General features: G+C 41.1%; 1 protein-coding gene across 18 annotated transcripts in view; it reads left to right on the plus strand.

Annotated features, from left to right (window-relative positions):
• The window catches only part of LOC137423219 (DNA (cytosine-5)-methyltransferase 3A), a 549,884-nt gene that overhangs the window by 476,190 nt on the left and 49,516 nt on the right, over positions 1–24,178 (plus strand). For all 18 annotated transcript variants that reach the window (XR_010983654.2, XR_010983655.2, XM_068110127.2 and 15 more), the window contains 3 exons: positions 1,249–1,361; positions 6,195–6,378; positions 17,604–17,688. Coding sequence is in view for 16 of the 18 variants with exons in the window: in XM_068110127.2 (XP_067966228.1) it covers positions 1,249–1,361; positions 6,195–6,378; positions 17,604–17,688 (382 nt within the window). In the remaining 2 variants the exon portion in view is untranslated. The remainder of the gene's footprint in view (positions 1–1,248; positions 1,362–6,194; positions 6,379–17,603; positions 17,689–24,178) is intronic.

Below are 24,178 nucleotides of genomic sequence, written 5' to 3' on the forward strand. Positions count from 1 at the left end.
GGGTATTTTGGATCCTCTGGGCCTTTAATGGTATTTTGGGTCTTCAGAGGCTTTTGGGTCTTAAGGGTCTTTTGGTTCTTCTTGGTCTTTAAGGGTCTTTTTGGGTTTTCGGGGTCTTTTGGGTATTCAGGTTATTTTTGGTCTTCGGGGTCTTCGGGGTCTTTTTGGTCTTCAGGGTCCTTTGGGTATTTTGGGTTTTTGGGTATTCAGGGTCTTTTTGAGCGTCAGGGCCTTGAAGGGTATTTTGGGTCTTTGGGGGTCTTCAGGGTATGTTGGGTCTTTGGGGGTCTTCAGGGTATTTTGGGTCTTCAGGGGTCTTGGTGGTCTGAAGGGTCTTGGGGGAATTAAAGGGTCGTCAAAGGTTTGAGGGATCTCAGCAGTCTTAACGCAATTAAGAGGGTTAATTAAGAGGATGGGAATTTTATTTGAAGAGGAAGAAGACGTTTTCGTCGCATGTAAACATACATAGCGAACCATATACGTTTGCTCTATTCTAATAAGAGATGTTCAGCAGATTGGCAGCCCTCAGGCCTTAGGCCTGGGTGTTAGTCCATGGCCCAGTGCAATTGGAATGATCCCAGGTTTATAACCACGATGTACAGTATTATGTCTGCACAAAAGCCGCATGCATGTTTTTGCTTCATGTATGTACATCGGGTTATTTTTATTATTTTCCCCACCGAACGCACCATTATACACCACACCCAAATAAAAGGATGTGTTTACTACTGCGAAATTTTCCAGACTTTTCCCCCTTACCCTTTGACATATTGAACTGAAACCTGGTAGGGGACAAGTATTGCAAAGCAATTGCCCCTCTTGCTTTATTTATGTTATTTTCGATGCTGAGCTAGTTATTCTAATTAATTGCACTCTTGTTGTGTTTTCACTTTTCCTTATCTTTCTATCAGTGGCAATGTTATTTGCCATTGTTGCCATTACCATCATCCAGTTTCTTCATCCACAATTTATGAAAAGCATTGGTTTCCCAATGTATCCGTGATAGGTCCATAAATTATCTCCCACCCATCTTTTGACTTTTTCCCCCTTTATCATGTTGTCCCTACTTCTTTCTATTTAGGTTGTGCTCCTCACGACTAGCATAACCCATTATTAACTGTGCAACATTTATGTTTCCCATTCGCAATAAATCATCATAACTCACGAAATATGAGTGAATCTACTGATAGATCAAAAATATTGCACTTTATTTAGTTCTTAATATATTTTACATGGAATGCTTTGCAGAACACCTTCATGGAATGTGCCTACCAGTATGACGATGATGGATACCAGGCATACTGCTCGGTATGCTACGGCGGGGGAGAGGTCCTTATGTGTGGCAATAATAACTGCTGCAGGTATGTGGCATGAATATCTTTATGTTGGAAACTGATGTGATATCGTAATTATAAAGAAAAATTGAAAGTACTAGTTTTTGTATTCTCGGAATACGAAGCAATAATTTGTTGTCCTGTGGTTGAATATCCATGGCGTCAGTTATGAAGCACACTTTCCTTCCAATTGTTTTTAAGGCTGATGGCTTTCTGATATTTTTCTTGTCATTCTTCAAAGATCCCATTATTTATCTTTTGAATGAGTGTCTTTATTTTTTCCCTGAACTGCAATCTAAACTAAAATGGCACTCGGTGGAGTGCACACCTCTACCAGGCTGAACAGTTTACATTTTGTATCCCACTGATATAGTCAGGTTCACTGTTTTTTCGTTCAAAATTTTGGTAGATTAGCAAAACTATACATTTTTGGAATATTCAGAGCATGAGGAATCCAAAAATTAATGTTTACATTTGCGTAGACACCTTTGCGAAAATGACACTCAGGACAGTGATGAAGATCTGTAAAAGCATATTCCTGAACGGTATAGACCTCGTAGATCCTGTGTATAGGACTTATAGTTCAATCTGATACTACCTATAACTTCCTATAACGACCTATAACTTCAAAGGACTTGCAATATCATGTATTATGTAATACAGTTATATCACAAATATAAAGACAATGGTTTTCAATTACCTTTGTTTGTTGCTTTTCTATAATCCTGAGCACTATTTTGAGGCCTTTATTGGATTCCTTGACCCAGAAAACATAGGATTAGCATATTTAATTAAGTCTCTAGGTTGACTAGAAGCCGAGATCGCGCAAAATATGTATTTTATGGCGGCCATTTTCAAAATCCAAAATGGCGGCCATGCAGGTGTCTGTGCAAATGCCAACATTGATTTTCAGATTCTCCATGCTCTGAAGATTCCAAAAATGTACAGGTTTGCTAATCCCAAAATTTTGAAAGAAATTATATTTGTTAACATAGTGAACCTGACTATCTTCATCACTGTCCTGAGTGTCATTTTCGCAAAGGTGTCTACGCAAATGTAAACATTAATTTTTGGATTCCTCATGCTCTGAATATTCCAAAAATGTATAGTTTTGCTAATCTACCAACATTTTGAACGAAATTATATTTGTTAACATAGTGAACCTGACTAATAGGCCGGATCTGCATCCAGACTTTAACCAAAATCGAATCAGCTTGTTCTTGTCACCGATCCAACTCGTCCACCAACTTTTGTCACAACCCATCCAGAAGTTTTTGAAATATCATACGATATATCGTTTTTGGCCCCATCTCTCAATGATGAAGATCGAATCACTTACACAAATCCGGATATTCACCAAAATTGAAACAATTCGTCTTTATCCCACACCCAACCTGTCCACCATGTTTCGTCCAAATCCGTCCATAATGTTTTGAGATTTATTGCTATACAGATGTATCGTTTTTGGCCCTATCACTCTTTGGTTAAGAATCACCTAAAACATTCTCGGATTCAAACCCGGATCTGGATCTTCACCTAAATCAAATCATGTCAAAACACCTAATATGTTAGCCAAATTGTGTCTGATACCGTCCATAACTTTTTGAGATATCCTGCTCACAGACAGACAGACAGACAAACAAACAAGAAAGACGCCGTGCATAGTACGATACTTGTGAAATCCAAATAAACAATTGTTGCCATTTTTGGAAAATTTCGCCTTCTGAACTAAGTGTTTTGCATGAAATGTGTATGCACAACAAATTTGTTTTTTTCTAATTGTGGCCTAATAGGTATTTTACATGTTTGGGATGGCCTTGACTTTGGCCTAAATTTGACCAAATTGCCCTCACATATACTGCATATACGTACAAATAAGCTGTTTAATTTTGATTTGGATATTTTGAAAAATTATTGAGGTACGGGAATAATAATTTCACAAAAGGCCCATTTGATTATAATGGGGTGAAATTATTGTCATTCATGTTGCCATTTTTATGCTTCCACCGACGGAGGCATTATGTGTTTCAGGTTGTCCATCTGGCTGTCTGTCCGTCCATCCGTCCGCCCCCCCCGCCCGCCCGTCCGTTCGTCTGTCCGTCTGTCCGTGATAGGTTTTCATTACCGCGATAACTTGAGAACGGGTGAAGGGATCTCAGTCAAACTTGGTGCAGGTATGTATAATGAGGAAAAGATAAAATGATTATATTTTGGAGTCACGAGGTCAAAGGCCAAAGGTCAGAGGTTGTTCGGTAAAAATCCTGTTACCGCGATAACTTGTGAACCAGTGATGGGATTCTGACCATATTTGGTACAATTATGCAGAATGGGGTAAAGTTGAACTGATTCGATTTTGGGGTCATGTCAGAGGTCAAAGGTCAAAGTCTGTAATAAGTCTATAACTTGAGAATGGCTAAAGGGATCTAATTCAAATTTGGTACAGGTATGTATAATGCTGTAAAGATTAACTGATTAGAATTTGGGGTCAAGAGGTCAAAGTCTGTAATAGGTTTATAACTTGAGAACAGCTGAAGTGATCATATTCAAACTTGGTAAAGGTATGTATAATGATGTAAAGATTAACTGATTAGAATTTGGGGTCAAGAGGTCAAAGTCTGTAATAGGTTTATAACTTGAGAACGGCTGAAGTGATCAAATTCAAACTTGGTACAGGTATGTATAATGATGTAAAGATTAACTCATTATATTGTAGGGTCAATAGGTCAAAGGTGAAAGGTCAAAGTCTGTAATAGGTCTATAACTTGAGAACATCTGAAGTTATCTAATTCATGCTTGGTACAGATTTGTATAATGATTTAAAGATTAACTGATTAGACTTTGGGGTCCGGAGGTCAAAGGCCAAAGGTCAGACAGAGGTCTTGTCAGGTAAAAATATGATAACTTGAGAACAGCTGAATTTAAATCAGACTTGGTACAAGTATTATAATGATTTCATAATGTGGGCAGAGGCATATCGGTTGACGTCGTGACATCGAAGTGTTGTTCTAGTCAATAATATACGTATGCATTACATAAAGCAGTTGTTCTAGTCATCCTTGTCCGCCTCTCTCTTCTTTTCGACGTCTTCGATTGGAATCCCCACTTTCCTATAATTTCACCTCTCTTTATAATGTGTGCGGCCATCTGAGGATAATTGTAATCTGTGCATTTTAATATTTTTTTCTCTCTTTCACGGGTAAAGTTGCCTTAAGGCCGGCACACGTGTACACACGAGATACGCCATGACATATGACGTATGGTGAGGACAAGCATGTGGATCTTATCCATAAAAAGTGATATTGCCCAGTAATTAACTTTGATGAAATTCTGAATGATTTTGCCACATTTAAAGCAAGGACAGCGATTTCTACATACTAGGCCAATAGCTAAAAGTAGCTGAGAGACTAAATCAACGCCTAAACTACACCACTGTCTATCAAGCTACAAAGCATTTTGTTGTTGTTGTTTTTAATGCTGTATGTGACTGCTTGTTGCATAATTTTCTGGAAGAGTGGCTGTTCCGCTGATGAAAATGAAAAAGCCCCTGCTACCAGTGAGCTGGTATACTCATTTTGCCGACCTCGGAAGGATGACAGGCAGAATAAAACAACCTGGTGTTATTTCAACAACACAACAGGGACTCAAAGTCAAGACCCTAAGATCTTAAGCCTCATCAATGCAGAGCCAGAGCCAACTAACTTAACCATTAAACCAACACCAAGCTTTACCAGGCAGGTAAACAAGTTTGATTCGGTGGTGTGTCGGTGGATATGAAAACAAAAATCCTGTTCAATTGCCTGAATAAAAATGATGAACTGGAAGTGACGTATGGCGAAGATTGCCATAAAGGCGATCATTTAGGCCTGACGTTCCTTGTTCATTACTGTCAAGAAATTACAATTTACAAGAGTAAAAACGAATTGCAAATTGAAGGTTCCTACATTTTATTTATTAGATTCTTTTCTAAGCCTTTTATTTTGGTTCCCCAATCTTTATTCTTTAGGTTTGAAGTATTCTGAAATGCCTTCCAGTTAAGTGAGGATATTCTAAATTTCATTTTGAACAGCTTCCAGGGCTCTACTTCTGAGCCCGCTAGGAAAGCTTAGAGCTCTTTCATATGGCCCCTCAATATAAATTCCTGACCATGCCAGTGCCTGTGGGGTACTAATATTGACCTTTGGCCCCAGGTGCCACAAACCCAAACTTCGCCACTGCCTGTAGGTGATTGATATACAAACAAACAGACAGAATAACAGACCAGACCAAGCAATGTACTTGCGAAATCAACAAACAGACAGACATTTGTGAAAACATAACCTCCATCCACCTTGGGTGGCAGAGGTAATAATGCTTTCATATATAATTTACAATTTGTTTCTATCATGTGTACATCAAAATGTATAAAAGTTTAAATTTGCACAAGTATTTTATGGACATTCCACACAAATTTATTTGAATTCCAAAAAGCCTTCGACAGAATTTCTAGACCTGTCTTGTGGGAGATAGTGAAGCGATCTCAGAGAAAATGTTTAGCATTATGAGAACCATGTCTCCAAATCACAAATGCTGTGTGAAGACAGCAAATATGCAGTTTGGACTGATATTAACTATAGACTGCAAAATTAAGCTGGTGCAAGCAGGTCATTTGTGAGATGTTTTTTCAATGAAAAACTGATCATGACATTTGAAGTCTTCGTTAGAATTCAAATCCTTCATATTACTGCCTTCATGCATTTTATCACACTTTTTTTTATTTCAATGTCTTCACCATGACTCCAGCATCCCTACATTTCGACTATGTTGTATTGTACCTAATGATTTAATCTTCCATCCATTGTCACTTCCCTTTGTTTCCCACAGGTGTTTTTGTGTGGAGTGCGTTGACATACTTGTGAGTCCTGGTGCGGTCAAATCGGCAATTGCTGAAGAGCCTTGGGGCTGCTACATGTGCCGGCCAAAGTCTTCACATGGCCTCCTCCGGCGCAGAGATGACTGGGCCTCAAAACTGCAACACCTTTTCAGCAACACGCAGAGCCAGCAATACGTAAAATGCCTCACTTAATCCTATTCAAACGTAACAAGACAAATCGGAAAATAATAGTGATATCTTACCATAACATCAAAGAAAATAGTTGAAGCTACCTTTTCTCTGAGCAGCTCAACCTTTCCACACGCACTTGATAAAGTTGCAGAAAGAATGTCATTAATAGTGCTATTAGCCTGGTTTTGTCGTATCGGTTAACATGGCTGGTCTAAGACCTTATGATCTTCAGTTTGAGCCCCTGTCATGCCGTTAAATAACACTCCGGTGGGTTGACTCAGCCAGACGTCCTTCCGACGTCGGGAAAATGAGTACAGTCGGACCCCGCTATTCGCGGGTTCCACGTATTCGCGGTTGATAAATTACGAACTGCTTCTCTATCCGCGGACCTATGTCCCGTGTATTCGTGGTTTTTCTCGGGCGCAATTTTTTTTTTCATGAGTCACGAGCATGACGTTTATAAAATTAGCTGTCTCCCTTTCCCCCATTTAAACAATGGCACGACATGAATTTTCATCGATATCCGTGGGATTTTTTTTTTTTTTTTTTTTTTTTTTTTTTTTTGTATACAATATCGAGGCTCGTGAAAGAGCGAACATTAATCACACAGAAAGACAAACCGACACATAAAACATATAACATAGGGAGCGGTAGACAAGATGGGGAGAGAGGGGGAAGGACACAAACACAACATTTGAGAGCAGGGACCGAGAGACATGGAGACATCGAGAGATCTGAGAGAGGGCGAGGGCTTTGGGGGGGGCGTGGGAAGGGGGCAGTGGGAGAGGTATAAAACATATGGACACTGCCAGGACTTCCAGGAAAGAAGTTGGAATTTCAAACAAGGTGGATCTGGGGTGAATTATCGGGGGTAGAAAAGATCAAGGTTTTGGATGGGGGAAGATAAGAGATGGTGGTGAACAGCTGTTTTAAAGACCTGGAGGGAGGAGTGGGATTGAAGGGAGTGAGGGAGTTTGTTCCAGAGGCGGGAGAAAAGAGGAATGAAAGAGTGAAGGTGAGCGGAGAGCCGAGATTTCGGCAGTTTAACCATCAGAGGGTTGCTGGCAGATCTTGTGCGACCTGTAGGAATATTTGGGGGACAGAGCACAGAGAGAGCTGGGGGTGCAAGGCCGGAGAGGAGTCGGTAGAAGACAGAAAGACCACCTACCTGCCTGCGGTGAGTGAGTGAAAGGCCCTCAGAGATAGCTTCATCGCGGGAGATTCCAATAATTCTGAAAGCTTTGGTTTCAACAGCGTGAAGCCGAGCTAGGTGTGAGGCAGGAGCACCGGCCCATAGGGGAGAACAGTATTCCATTGAGCTGCGGATGAAAGCCTTGTATGTGGTGAGGAGCTCAGGTGTGCCGAGGAAGGACTTCGCACGACGGAGGATGCCCAGTCGGCGACTGGCTTTGGAGGCCAGCTTGGAAATGTGGTTTTCCCAAGAAAGATCATGGCAGATAGTGAGACCCAAAATCTTGAGCGACAGAACTTCTTGGAGAGGATTGTTGAGAAAGTAGATGGGAGGGTTGTCCAGTCGATCTTTTCGGAGAGACATCGTAAGAATGTGAGATTTGTCAGGATTGAAAGACATGTTCCACTTGTTTGACCAGTCTGTGATTTTGTCCAGGTCTTCAGAGACTGAGGAGGCAGCAGACTGCCGATCTGAGGGAAGAGGAATGGAGCGGCAGAGAGTGGAGTCATCAGCAAGGAGATAGAGAGGATTTTCGAGAGAGTCAGAGAGATCATTGATGAAGACCAGAAAAAGCACGGGGCCCAGAACACTGCCTTGGGGAACTCCAGCCTGAACAGGAAGAGGAGATGAGAGAAACCCATTCAGGGCCACACGTTGACGACGACTAGAGAGGAAGTCCGCCAGCCATGCGTGGAGATTTCCATGGATACCAAAGGAGGAGAGTTTGGTGAGCAGAGCGGGGTGCCAGACCGTGTCGAAGGCACGTGATATGTCGAGGGAGACAGCTCTAATTTCCTGTTTGGCATTGAGGACCTCCATCCATTGTTGAGACAGCAGAAGCAGCATGTCCAGAGTAGAGTGACCTGGTCTGAAACCAAATTGATGATCAGAGATCAAGCCATTGGAGAAGAGGAAAGATTTCATATCAGAAGCAATGATGGATTCCATGACTTTGCTGATAATTGGGAGAAGGCTGATTGGTCTGTAATTGCTAGGATCTGTTTTTGCACCTTTTTTGTGCAAAGCGGTGATGTTGGCTGATTTCCAAGCAGATGGCAGTTGACCTTGAGCAAAAGAGAGGGTGAAGAGAACAGAGAGAGGGTGAGATAGAGCAGCAGAGCAGGATTTTAGGACCCGTGGGCTGATGCCGTCGGGTCCAGTTGCAGAATCAGAGTCGAGGCTTGACAGAAACTTTTCCACCTTGTCAGGAGGAAAGGACACGGAGTCCAGGAGCAGCAGGGTACGACTGGGTATGGTGGGTACAGAGAGGGATGGGTTTGGGACACAAGATTTAGAGGCAAACACAGAGTTGAGGCATTCAGCTTTTTCATGTGCGGAGTCAGCTGTGTAGCCGTTTGAGGTAAGGGAGGGGATGGAGGGGGAACAAACACCAGAAACGGATTTGACCAGACGCCACCAGGATTTGGAAGAGGGAGACAGATAAGAGAGTTCGGTCTTGAGAACGGAGAGATATTGTTTCCTGGCTCTCCTGAGGGTGGACACACACTTGTTTCGGGCTTTGTGGAAGGAAATGAGATTTCCTTCCGTTGGATTTGCTTTCCAGGAGACGAAGGCAAGTTGTTTCTGGGCAACAGCCTCACCACAAGATTCCGTGTACCATGGACGGGAGGAAGGGTATGACAACTGAAGACGAGATGGGATAAATCTGTGCATGAGAGAGAGCAATTTACTTTGGAAGAATTCCCAGGATGAGTTGATGTCAGAGGTGGTAGAGATGGGAGACCAGTCCAGATGATTGATGGCTGCTTGAAGACCGTGCCAGTTGGCCTGAGTGAAATGCCAGACTCGTCGACGCTGAGCAGGCTCCCTGAGGATGGTCAGAGAGATGTCCACTTTAACAAGGACATGATCAGATGTTCCGATCGGAGCAGAAGAAGAGCAGCAGACATTTTCAGGGAAGTTAGACATAACCAAGTCCAGAAGAGAAGATGTTCCGTTGATGACGTCCGTTTTCATCAACATTCATGGATTATTGTTGACATTCACAGGATTTGCCTCGACATTTATGAATTTTCCTCGCCATTTACGGTTTGTTCCTCGACATTCGTGGACTTTCGCGATTCGGGAACCAATCCCCCCTTTTCCATTGAAACATTGCCTCCCCCCTTTTGCGGTTTCGCAATTTGAGGCACTTTTCAGGAACGTATCTCCCCGTGAATAGGGAGTCTGGTCTGACTGTACCAGTTTACTATAAACAGAGGGCACTGCATCCGTGGCACAGCCGTACTCCTGGCAATGTTGCAGCCAGCAGCTACAGACTGCATGCAAAATATTTATATGGTGCTCTTGGCAGTTTGTACCGATGGAGAGATGAGGGATTCATTGGTTTGAACTCAGATTCTGACATTTTCCAGGCAATAGGCTATTTACTAGCCACCATTTTGCCATTTCCAGAACCATATCCTCTATTTGTGGTGCCTCGAGCTGGTTTCATTCTTTTCCTGTTCTCAAAACAATAAGTTAAAGTAGAAAAGTACAGACTGAATTACTTATATACCATACCGTACATACAAAGAAAACAAAAGCAACAAAATGTTTTATGTCATTTTCTCCTTTTTTCAGGGGGTTGGTTGAATGATAGCATTCCTCCACACATGGATTATCCATTGCTCAGTTAAGCTCAGAGTTAAGCTCAGTTAAGCTCAGTTAAGTTACAGTTAAGCTCAGTTAAGCTTAATGATAGCATTCCTCCATACATAGATTATCCATTGCTCAATTAAGCTCAGTTAAGTTACAGTTAAGCTCAGTTAAGCTCAGATATACATCCATTGCTCAGTTAAGTGTAAACTAACTTTCCATATCTTTCTTGACAGTTTGAAAATCTATGGCTTGTCTCTTTAGGATATCCTCTTGTCTTTCTTCCTTCTACCACAAGCTTTTTGAATTCATTATTGCTTCACCTTCTGACCTTTGCACATGACCGTACCAAGCACATCTTTTCCCGATTTCTGACCTCAGAAACTTTTCTTTCAGAGATGATCTATTCATCCATAGTATCATTCTCATGTCTTGTTCTTTCCATTATTTTTACATCTTCAATCCACATTGCCCACTTTTCACTTACCTCCATCAATACCAGTCTTTTAAAAACTCCATATTTTACAGATACTTGAATGTTTATGTTGGTAATAATACCTCCTAATTGTCTCCACTTATATCCAAGATGACTCTATTCTTGATTTAATACCTAATTCTGCTCCTCCTTATGCCTCTGTCTTATTTCTAATGTAACAGAAGCTTTTGACCTTTTCTAAATTAAATTATGGGCTCAGGAGTATTTGTTTTTGTATTTGCCTTTTTCTTGAAATGAATGATCCTCACATATTTTTACATATTAAAATCACAGCTTTTGTTACCAAATTTCCTCCAATACCACTCGCTACATTTCTTGTGACAACATCTGTAACACTTTCTACAATGAATTGAATAATTCCTTCCAAATCCTTTTTCACATATTGAACAAGGCCATTGTCTGCTTTCTTTGCTTTCACCTTCTTTGCCCCTTTCACCTTTGATGAACATCATGACATTCATTTTATTAATTTGAGGTGTAAACCTTTCTTCTCCATTGCACTTTTCCATTTTAGAAACATTTATTTTGCTTGTTTTTCACTTTCAGTGTTCAATACTAAGTCATCAGCATGCAAAACACTCATGGGAATCATAACCTTTCATTTTTCATCACTTTATATATCATCATTATGAACAGTGGAGGACTTCAAACTAATCCCTGGTGTTGTCCTACCTTGACTTCAACATTTCATTGCATCCCAAGTTGGTCTTTACCATAGTTCCTGATTTTTACGGCATAGCCCACAGAGTAAAGCAGTCTAGAACAGTGTTTGTCCATCCGTATGTATGTATGTATGTATGTATGTATGTATGTATGTATGTATGTATGTACCCTCAAACATATACCAATCAGAGCTGAGGATCTGGTCACACAACAGGGTGATGTGATTACGTCTGATGTCATAACGGCGTATGATGTCACAACGGCATACAACGGCTGACTCCACACTCCGCCAATTTGATTCCAATGTCGTTCAGGCTGAACATATCGTTGAACCTGTCATATATCACAATCGCCATGCTCTACCTTTATGTTTTTCATTCAGTGTGAAACACAAACAAACCGATTGTTAAAATGATCATCAAATATCGAAAGCATAGATGTTACGTCTCTTCCAACGACACAGTACGTATAGGCCTTAGGCTTCATGCCTTCATGCCTCACCTTCAGGTGCTTTGGACAAAGTACGAAATAACACCTTAATGATTTACTTCTACCATATATCTTCTATACTTTACCATTTGTCTGTTCATGTTGAAAATTTTATTCTTTCCTTCTAATGTGGTTAAGGCCATCATCACATTTGAAATGTGGCTTGCCCTTTGGTTGTCATATTTGATAGCTGATTCAACATCTTCTTCACATATCTCTTCTTCTGGACCTTAAGCTTTATAACATTCCATGTCATTCTCCTATTTGTTTACTTCATTCAAGTGCTTTTTTAAAGTAAGCTTTCCATTATTTTAAATAGCATTTTTTTTTTTTTTTTTATCACTAGCCGATGTCCGTTTTTGTTTTTTCAAATAATTTACTTCTACCATATATCTTCTATTGGGGGTTGACTCAGCCTGTCATCCTTCCGAGGTCGGCAAATTGAGTACCAGTTCACTGGTAATTCCCTGTGTGTCGCAAGAGTCGACTAACAGGGTTGGTGGCAGGAAGGGCATCCGGCCGTAAAACATTGCTTCAAAAAGGGGACCATGGTGCCCAAAAAAGGCCAACCCCTGCTTTGCAGGGAAAAATAGCCTCTAAAGGTGGTTCTTCTTCTTCTTTCTTCATATATCTTCTATACTTTACCATTTGTCTGGTCATGTTGAAAATTTTATTCTTTCTTTCTGATGTGGTTAAGCATTCTCCCCATTCTTCATGCACTTTGTTCTTTGCTATCAATATTTCCTTCTTCACCTCCTTCTTCAAACGTTTATAATCTCCTTAATATTGAGGGTCATTACTCTTTTGCTGCTTTGTGAAAGCTTCTTTTTTCTGTTTGAGCACTTCTACGCCTCTAATATTCCACCACCATGTTTCTTAAATCCTTTTGAAACCTGCCAGGGGTTATTCCACAAATGTTTCTGGCTGTCTTCTTCCAATCATTTTCTATTTGAGTCCGCATCCCATCCACATCTTCAGGAGTTAAAAACGTCATCAATTTTCAGATATTGTTGAAAATTTTTATCTTGTTTTTTTTTCTATTTTTTTTTAATACGTGGTCTTGGCTCATGGAAGATCTAGGATACATAACATATCAGGACACAACATAACAAAGGGATCAGTGGGAGACAGGAGAAATGCCAATAGCAGGGTGGAAGCAGTAGGTAGACGGAGATGGACAAGCAAAGGATGCAGGTAACGACGAGGGGTAGGAAAGAACGTAAGGGGTGGACAAGATGGATACATAAGCAAATTTTGAGAGGGTGAGGGTAGTTTAACGTGTATAGAAAATATGATGGCTTTGGATGGGGGATGACCTGAGATGGTGGTGAACAGCTGTCTTGAAAATCCGGAGGGAAGAATTGGTTCGAAGATGGTGTGGGAGGCAGGTCCAGAGGCGGGAGAGCAGAAAAATAAATGATTGGATGTGAGCAGCGGTTCTGGATTTAGGCAGTTTCACTAGGAGGGTGGACCATGTGCATCCAGCAGATACTTTGATCAGGGAGAGGGCAGAGGGGGGAAGACCATAATGAGGCGGAAAACGACAGAGACCAGTGACCTATCGGTGATGGTGAATTGATAGGCCCATCGACTCAGCTTCATTGCAAGAGATTCCAATGATCTTGAAAGCCTTGGTTTACATGGTGTCAAGCTGATCAAGATGTAAGGCATCTTAAGACTTAATGTAAGACTTATCCAAGCTCAACCAAACTTAACAGGATGATGAAGGGTTACATAATGAAGGTTGTAGCGCATTCATTTGCTCCCCTCCCCAAGGGGGTTTTCTCCCCCAAGCGGCTTTTCCCCGCTATTGCCGTCAATGGCGTTGTGTGTTGAGGTGTATACCAATGTTAAATTAGCTTTATCGAGGCGTTTGGCGAAAGAAGATTTATCGTGGTGTTTTTGCAAAGATGCTTTTAATAACAAAATTAACTAAAACGCCACTCAGTAGAGTGCATACTCCCGCCGTGGGTCAAGTTGGAATAGTACGATTTGACAAAAGTTTGAGGGAGTAGTTCAGTGACAACACAAGACAAGACAACACAAGACAGGCACTGCACAGATATATTATATATATAGAATATATAGAAGATAATGTTAAAAAAAAAACAAGGCAATTTCACTTACATTTTCGGATTCAGCGTTCAATTCGATATAAGTGAGTGTATTTTGAGGCATGTGTGACTTCAAATAAAATTGTAAGCCAGGAAAACGTTTGTTTCATTCCTTAGGGATACAACATGTAAAACTGGCCCAAACGTCAAAACAAAACTCGCTCATTTTAAGTCGTACAAGCTAATGCGACCACTCATTCTTCTGGGAAGAATCGCGTGCACGTGCTGGTCACACTTATAAGTCACCTAAGTCTTTATAAGTTCATCAAATACTGACACCGCGATTGATATTCGCTGAGGTAAATGTTGATATCTCTTCTGAGGTAAAAAACAAACAAACAAACAAACAAAAAAAACAAAAAAAAAAGTTTTAAAGCATTATACGTATCAAACGATACATTTTATGAAACGGGGAAACGTAATACACACTTTGGTGGTTTTAAAATGACAGAATATGTCTTTATTAGAAAAAAAAATGAACATTGAAGACGACGCCGCTAAACAATACACCGCTCTAATGCATAACCACGAGTTTAAACTACATTTACAACCAAATATGAAAACTATTTTCATATCACAATGTTAAATATAGAATATATAGAAGATAATGTTAAAAAAAAAAGGAGCCCATCTCTTAATGGTAAAAAAAGTCCCAAAAAATATTCCTGGATCCGGAATAATATCGTGAGCTTCACCAAAAACTAATCAATTCTTCCTTATCTCAAGGGCAATCATCCCACCAACTTTCATCCAAATCCATTCAGAACTTTTCCAGATATCCTGTTCACAAACACACGAACACACAAACACACACACACACACACACACACACACGGACACAATGGAATGTATTACTCCCTGGCGGGAGTACTGATAATCGCATATTGTTAATGTTATTACAAAACAATATCAATACTAATAATGCCCCACTTCCCCAAGGCGTTTTTCCTGCAGTGATAACGTGTATAAATAGCTTATCTATCTATAATTCCAGCAATCTCTGTGTGTATGTCTGTGTGTCTGTGTGTCTGTGTGTCTGTGTGTCTGTGTGTTTGTCTGTGACCGCTGTTTCTCGACAACCACGGGTCCGATATACTTGAAACTTGCCAGGTATATTGCTGGGGACCCGAGGATGTGCCTTTTCAAGGTTTGTAATTAATCGGACAAGTACCTACCGAGCTATGTCCAAAAAACGCTTCAACCAATCAGAGAGCAGCGAGCTATCACGTGTGCCGAACCGTTAATGCAATGCAAGCGTTAATGCGTTAATGCAAGGCTTTTCTTTTTTTCCCTCTTCTCTTTCTACTTTTCCTTGCGATTAAATTGCAAACAGCCAAAATACGTTGGCGCTAATTGAATAATTGGCCATTAACACTAAAATAATCGTAACTGCGATATGCCAACTTCCGGACAGTGCAGCCTTCCATGTTGTTGTTGTTTGCAGCAGCTGTTTGCAGCAAGGCAAGGCTTTTCTTTTTTTCCCTCTTCTCTTTCTACTTTGCCTTGCGATTAAATTGCAAACAGCCAAAATACGTTGGCGCTAATTGAATAATTGGGCATTATGTTTTACAACTAATAAAAACGAATTTGCGATTCATTCGCTTTCCTGCGCGTTTGTGTACGCGATGGCGATTTCTTTACCAAACTCCGGAAGCCGTTCGCTTTGGACCGAACCATTGCATGTAAATAGAGGGGGGGGATTGTCACCACTCGCAAGCCGTTCGCTTTGGACCAAACCATTTCATGTAAATAGGGGGGGGGATATAATTTTAGATATATATATAGTACGGGCATGCCCTAGTAGTTATAATGGCGTTTCCATGGAAGCAACGGCTTCCCCAGGAAGTAAAAATATTATAAACCACAAACACGTATGCTTCGCTTTTTAAACAGTCGCTCATGCTCTTTATAACACTAAATGAAGGAATTTGGAGAAATCCCGACATCCGTGAAAGGTTTACTTACAGAACTAAGCGAAGATCTACTGTACTTTATATAACCCACAAATGTTGGGTTAATAACATGGCCCTTTCTGCTGCTGTCATTTTTCGAAACGAACTTTTCAAACTCGCTCCTGCTGTTTGATACGAAACTAAAAGGGAGAAGCTTGGGTTGTGCTCCTTTACCAGGCCGCCAGCTTGCGCTTGCCAAGCCAGCCGTTCCTTAACAGTTTTGAATGGAGTGCTTGCTCAAATGCTTAAACCACTTGGCGATCTCTCCACAAGAAACTTGGTAAATGAACATACACCCAATGTTCTTGAGATCCGACCATAGATCGACTGTAATCTACATACCCCAAAGAGGAATGACCCTTTTTTCCACTCCCGTAGTGAGCGGGTGTACTAGTCAGCAAAATGTGGAGTCTTTCTTTCAGCCAATATTCGTTGTACTTACGCTTTCCATCTCCTTTCTTGAAGATAACAAATATCAATTCTTCAATTCAGTATTTCAATGACTTCTATATACTCCTTCCTGTCATCGTACCAACATTGATTGTTCCTATCCATAATCATTCTTTGTTCCTAGATATATTAACCGCAATCTATGAGCATTTTCAGGCTGTTCGCCTTTATGGGTGCAGTCTATCCACTCCACTGTGGTCTCTGGTACTACTAGTTCTGCACCAACAACTGTGATCACTGAAGAGGACCCAGAAAATCACGGAAGACATTTTATAATGAGCCCTCATCCTAAATAAATGGAATCCCACCCCCCACCTCCCCCCCCCCCCCCCCCACCCAACCCCCATAGTATTCATCCTGCTGTTGGGTGAAGTCTTTGGGGTAAAACTTGGAACTTGGCATGATCTGTATATCCTTATACTTGCACTAACCAACCAAAAGTTATGGAATACAATATTATTAACAAAACATTATAATGAGCGTTTTTATGGAGCCTCTTGCGATAGATTGGAGGTGGGATGTTCAGCCATTCGTCCTATAGTGAGTGCATCCCCCTTTAAAATTGGTATTCCAATGCATCCCACAGAGATTGCCAAAGTATAGAATGATTTGTACCTTTGTTTGTCACTCCACATTAAGGCCCCAGAATACCCAGCACTGTGACTCCATGACAATTTTTGATGTAAGGCTTTTATTCAGCTGGTATTCCTCATTATTTATTGGAATGCAAAGCTCGAGGAAATGTATTGGTGCTTGCCTGCCACCCCAAATATTCTCTCTAATTGTGAGCTTATATTCCCTCTATGGGATGATTTCTGTGAGGATAGTGTATAATGTATACAGTAGAAAGGAGAAGGGTTTCTGTGTGGGCATGAGGAAAATATAAATAGAGCAAATGATGAGAACAGTGGGAAGTAGGGGAAGAAAGGGAAAACAAAGGAAAGAAAAGTACTACATAATGAAATGTTACTGGAGGGGTGAACATACATCTAGGCCATTGCAAACTTTGCATATAAATATGTAGATTACCTATTTTATTCTTCAGGAAAATGCAAGTGAAAAAATGCAACAACATCATAGAATAATGTGATTATTGCATGTGTAACAAATATGTTCAAGGAAATCTGTCCTCAAATGTGAACTACTTTTATTTTCTGACCTATACATAATAATCCGTAGTATACATAAACTGGAATATGGAATGAAAAACTAAAACAGAATAGCCTTTTTACACACACTATATACTAAAAAGTCTCCGATTTCTCTTTTTTCAGCCACTTCCAAAAATCTTTCCTCCGGTTCCAGCCTCTGAACGAAAGCCCATCCGAGTGCTGTCCCTTTTCGATGGCATCGGCACAGGTAATGCAACATAGCCTGAAAACTTCAATATCTTCACCCTCATGATCCATTTTCTTTATTTACGTTTATTTCAATGAACACTACGAGAGAGCCTCCTCTCTACGAGAGAGCCTCTTATTTCAATGAATCTCTCTCTCTCTCTCTCTCTCTCTCTCTTGGTTGAGAGAGAGAGAGAGAGAGAAAGAGAGAAAGAGAGAAAGAGAGAGAGAGAGAGAGAGAGAGAGAGAGAGAGAGAGAGAGAGAGAAAGAAAGAGAGAAAGAAAGAAAGAAGGAAAGAAATAAAGAACTGTGCTGACAGGTGCAAAAGCGAGTGAGCAGTTTCAGAGAATGTGAGTGAGCGGTTTCAGAGAAAGCAAGTGAGTGGTTTTAGAGAAAGCGAGTGAGCAGTTTCAGAGAAAACGAGTGAGCGGTTTCAGAGAAAGTGAGTGAGCAGTTTCAGAGTAAGCAAGTGAGCAGTTTTAGAGAAAGCGAGTGAGCAGTTTTAGAGAAAGCGAGTGAGCAGTTTTAGAGAAAGCCAGTGAGCAGTTTCAGAGAAAATTATTGAGCGGTTTCAGAGAAAAGGAATTAAGCCGTTTCAGAGAGTGGTTTCGGCAAAAATTATGTCCAAATTTTTCCTTTAATCCAATATGGTTTCCACACCATGTGACGTATGATGTCAGAGTTAGCAGTAAAATATTCTCCATCAGGAGTCCCTCCAATGCTTAATGTTTTGCATCGATCGCACAAGCGATTGCAAGGAGAACCATTTTAAAGTGAAAATATATAAATGTGGACACATAGGCACGCACACACAGGTATTGCAATGTTTTCACATCCCCTTCAGAGTGAGACTAATGAGGAAGTGTTAACTCTGCACAATAATTTCATGAGGCCTCATCTGGAGCACTGTGTACAATTCCAGTGCTCGCATCTGAGGAAGAACACAATTGACAGGGTTCAGTGTAGAGCCACGAGTCTGATCCCAGGCCAAGCTAGTCTAAACTATGAGAAGCGAATGAAATAGAGAATTTGTTTTACATTAGAAAAGAGACAATTGCAAAGGAATCTGATGGAGTTGTTGAAGATAATGAAGAGTAACGACAAAATAGGTGTGGAATAATTATTCAGCTGATTAGACTCTGTCAGGACAATATACTATATTACACAGTTATTTTAAGAATCAAAAGTGAAATTTTAAAAAAAACTGAGAGTTACTACATCTGATCATTGTCAATTCATTATCACAATGTCATCACTTTGTCAAAAATTGACATTAGACAGTAAATTGAATTTCCAGATAATTTTAATGGCGGTAGCCATGTCTTGTTTCCTTATGTCCCATGTCCTGTCCACAATTAGCTGAAACATAATTATGTAACATCATATGTAGTTTTTCACACCCTGGTGTTGGGCTAGCGGCTAGGGTGCCGGCTTAGGATCCTAGGATCCTGGGTTCGAATCCCGGTCAATCGCTGAATTAACGCCAGGGGTGTTGACTCAGCCTGTCATCCTTCCGAGGTCGGCAAATTGAGTACCAGTTCACTGGTAATTCCCTGCTTGTCGTTAAAGGCGGCAAAAAGGGTTGGCGTCAGGAAGGGCATCCGGCCGTAAAACATTGCTTCAAAAAGGGGACCGAAAAACAACAACAACCACAGTTCCCGAAAAAGGTCAACCCCCGCTTGCGGGGAAAAATGGCCTCTAAAGGTGTTTTTTTTTTTTTTTAATGTAGTTTTCACAGTAAATGCATTGATACAACACACTGAATACATGCATGGGTCACATTGTGTTTAGGAGTTATAGCTGTTAAAATTTTCCTGAAACCCAGTGGCTGAAAGCAATCCCATAGAGGCTCCCGGATGGGTACAGTCAGGCCGAGTGATGTATGCAAGGATTGGTGAGATGTTCAGGTTCGTATTTTTGCAGCCAATCATACTTTGACTCCTTGCGCACACTGTGCCAGTAGTCATGACTCCCTTGAAGGGCATTGCTCAAATGTTATGTATTGATCACCAACACTTCCCACTCACATTACAGGTTTCCATTTCTTCAACTCAAACCCTGCTAGCAGAGAAATTTCATGAAAATTTACAAGATGGTACTTTGGACAATTTATCTATTTCAGAGTGTATGTGGCTGCCATTGGCAGACAAATTGCTCTTTTCCAATGTGAGCAGGGCTTCAGATCTAATCTCAGATTTGTGAATTGTGGACAAGATATGGGTTGTTGTCTCCCTATTAATTACGAAAATAAATAATACTCTGGTTGCAATTGCTTCATTTTTTCCCCCATTTGATGCTTCAAAGTAAGAAAAAAAAAACTAATGTGATGTGTAGATATGATCAAACTCACTTTTGGAAATTTTTCTTTTGTTTTACTTTAAATTTATGGTATATTTTATTGATTGAAACTAGCAAGTAAATTAGTTAGGTTAAGAAAGGTTAATAGGTCATGATGCAATATCCTGCATGTGATAAGTTCAATATCCTAATTTGTCCTTTGTCCACAATATCCTCCTTTATTATTCATCAGTGTTTCGTTTCCTCCTCATTTCCTCTTTTCCTGTTCATTTATCCTCTTGATACTTGTCCCACTGTCAATTTTACCTTGCTCTTCCATGAGCCTCACTTTTGTAAAGAAAACAAGAATGGCTACACTTTGGTCACAACCAGCGACACAAAATATATATTTTTGAACTCCTCTGTCCACACAACTGCCTCATCCTTGCTGTTGAAGGTATTATACAATTGTTCTACGAGGGTCTTCATGGTTTGGTTCAATATCAATTACGAGTCTGACGGACAGCTGGGTCTGGTTTCAGGCAACGAGTTCACCTACGGGTCGTACAGGCCGGCAGGAAGGGTCATGTTATTATCCTCTCTGGGGTATATAGATGACAGGATAACAGCTAGATATATGATAGATAGATATATAATGATTTGATGATGCAACCATCAAATCAGGACAAAAAGTCTGATTTGATGCATTTAAAGTCAAGGCTAAAAGGCAACAAAAGGTGAAAATATATGTATGTATATATATATATACACACACACATATATATGTATATATACTACATAACCAAAAGTAAGAGGACACCCCTTCTAATTAGTGGATCCGGCTGTTTCCGCCACACCCATTGCTGACAGGTATATATAATCAAGCACACAGCCATGCAATCTCAATAGACAAACATTGGCAGTACAATGGTCCGTACTGAAGAGCTCAGTGACTTTAAACGTGGCACCATCATAGGATGCCACCTTTCCAACAAGTCAGTTGGTCAAATGTCTGCCCTGATAGAGCTGACCCAGTCAACTGTAAGTGTTGTTATTGTGAAGTAAAAACGTCTAGGAGCAACAACAGCTCAGCCGCAAAGTGGTAGGCCACACAAGCTCACAGAACGGGACCGCCGAATGCTGAAGCACGTAGCATGTAAAAATCGTCTGTCCTCGATTGCAACACTAACTACCGAGTTCAAACTGCCTCTGGAAGCAACTTCAGCACAACAACTGTTCTTCGGGAGCTTCATGAAATGGGTTTCCTTGGCCGAGCAGCTGCACACAAGCCTAAGATCACCATGCGCAATGCCAAGCGTCGGCTGTAGTGGTGTAAAGCTTGCCGCCATTGGAGTCTGTAGCAGTGGAAACGCGTTATCTGGAGTGATGAATCATGTTTTACCATCTGACAGTCTGACAGATTAATCTGGGTTGGGTGGATGCCAGGAGAACGCTACCTGCCCAAATGCATAGTGCCAACTGTAAAGTTTGGTGAAGGAGGAATAATGGTCTGGGGCTGTTTTTCATGGTTCGGGCTAGGCCCCTTAGTTCCAGTGAAGGGAAATATTAATGCTACAGCATACAATGACATTCTAGACGATTGTGTGCTTCCAATCTTGTGGCAACAGATTGGGGAAGGCCCTTTCCTGTTTCAGCATGACAATGGCCCCATGCACAAAGCGAAATTTGGTGGATGAGGTGCTTAAGTGACAATAAGAAGCCGATTCAATTTTAGTTCAGGTCCGAATCCAGATCCAGTTTATCAGTGGGATACAAAACGCAAACTGTTCAATCAGGCGGAGGTATGCTCTCTACCGGGTGCCCTTCTAGTCTGTCACATGCTCGTGTGCGAGATATCATTGGACAATGGACCATCACATGCATCTTTTTCTTTCACGCAGCTATTAATCCAAGCCACGTTACTTTTCTCCTCTGGTTCAGTATTAATTCCCGATATGCAGTTTAAATTTGGCTCCGAAGCGAAAGGCAAAATTTTCTGGATCCTCTTCGTCTGGACAGTAAAGCGCAGTACAATCCTGAACTACTTCATCAGGTAATTCAAACCTTCAGTTGTTACATCGTGCATTGTTATGACGATCTGATGATCCGTAATGGCGACTTTAGGTTTAGTACTCGGATTATTTTAATCACATTTTGGGCATGCCCGTTCAATGTTCTTGTTGATCTGTATCGTAATGTCTTTTGTATTTACATATTTGTTGTAAAGATCCGTCGCACAGATTCCAAAACCTTCAGCTCTTCTTTAGACTCAGTTAGTGACAGGCCCGAGGCCTTTTCGTCGAGTACTGTACCTCAATTTTCCTAAATTTTCCTGTGTAGAAAGTAAGTTGATGGTTGGATATCACTAGCTCCCGATACATCAGCTCGTTTTTCCTCGACTCATTTGCAATTTCTATAAAAATTGTCTATCACAAACAAAACCAGAGTTTCCACTTGATGTGTTGAATCGTGTATCTTAACTACAAACAAAAGTTGCTTCCTCAATGTAAGACGTGCATTGATTTCTGCATATCGCAGGCTATGAGCTACCTCTTTGGACAAAAATGCCAACAAGAAGGCAAATGATTTGATTTGATGCGCATGCGCAAGATTGGAGGTCTCGTCTCTTCAAAGCTGTCCATGCACGCTCGCTTTCGAAGTTAAGTAACTTTTCTCAATTGTGTTTTTGTCGAAACTGGTCTTGTATGTACCTATTGGGGTGTCTTGAATAGTATTCTTGGCGTTGGTTTTTCAAACCTGTGTACAGAATCGTCGGTCTCTCTTATCGCGTATTCTGAGGCCTAAGTGTAGTACTAGGCCACTGTGTCCAACCTTGGCTTGAGGCTTCGTTTTTGTCTCAGCGGTTCTCTGATCGCGCTGCAATTATTTTCCGGTCTCTGTTTTTCACGGTCTTTTCATCCCATACTTCCTTGTTTGAAAATCTCAAAAAAAAAAAAAAAACCCAAAAACATTTCCTTCTGTTCTTATTCGTTTATTCGTTCTTATTTGTTCGTTCGTTCGTTTTTCGACCACGTTGTTTTGTTTGTGATCACGTTGTTAAAAAATGTCTCATCTGACCCCTGAAGACCTGTATTCTGTCATATTCTATAACACCTTTTTCTTCTTCTTCTATAAAAGGATGCTTTCGACTTGCTCACCAAATCCATTCATTCCAAAAAAAAATTCCATCTCTTATAGTGCATATTTCATTCATTCCCTAAACTCTCCAGCACTCCATCCTCCCTCCAGCGTCCTCAAACGTATTTTTGACTCGAATGTCTCAAGAAACTCATTTTGCAATAAATGTTCGTTTCCCATTAATCGTACATTTTTCAAAATCCCATCACCCCAAAATCCCATTTCCCATCACCCCTCCCCTCTAAATCTACCCCCTTGCCCATCCCCTCCAAATCATCCCCATCACCCATCTCTTTCAAATCTTCCCCCTTGCCCCTCCCCTCCAAATCTTCCCAATCACCCATTCCTTTCAAATCTCCCCCCACACCCCTCCGCTCCGAGACTCTCCCTCGCTCCTCCCCTCCTAGACTCCCCTCTCACCCCTCCCCCTCAAAGCGTCCTCCCCGCTTCTTCCCCCTTCCAACTTTCACCTTCATCTCCCTCAACCTTCTGCCTCGCTCTTCCCCCTCGTCAAATAACACCTCACTGCGCCTCTCCCAATCACCATCAAACCTTTTGTCTGCCCCATTCTTCCCTTTCTCCAAGCTATTCTGTAATCTCCGACACACCTTCAACAGCTCTCGCTACCTCTTCCTCCTCTTCCACATTTTACCCTTCCGCTCCCCCCCCTGTTCTGTATCCGATGCTCCCCCTTCCTCTTCCTTAACAGTATGGACCTCAAACATCCGGGGCCTTCGCTCAAACTTGTCTGATCTCTCCATACAGGTTGCTTCTGACAAACCAGACGTGATCTGCTTAACAGAAACTTTCCTCCTTCATGATGTCTCTGATTCCTTGGTATCTCTCCCAGGTTACTCCCTCCTCCTGTATGATAGACCTGAGCCTCGTCCTGGAGGTGGGGTTGCTATCTTTATAAAAAACTCTCTTCCTCACTCGCCCTGCACTGCCCTCTCTCCACCTCACCCCCAGGAATACCTTTGGCTACGGCTTCCCCTTCGCTCCCACCTTTTGTTCATATGTGTGTTGTACCGTCCACCAAACAGTGATGACTCCATCTACATCTCGCTGTCTGAGAATATGGACCAACTTCTATCTA

This window comes from Myxine glutinosa, chromosome 3 (genome assembly GCF_964187855.1).
Source record: "Myxine glutinosa chromosome 3, kmMyxGlut1.1, whole genome shotgun sequence".
In the NCBI taxonomy this organism is placed as follows: domain Eukaryota; kingdom Metazoa; phylum Chordata; class Myxini; order Myxiniformes; family Myxinidae; genus Myxine; species Myxine glutinosa.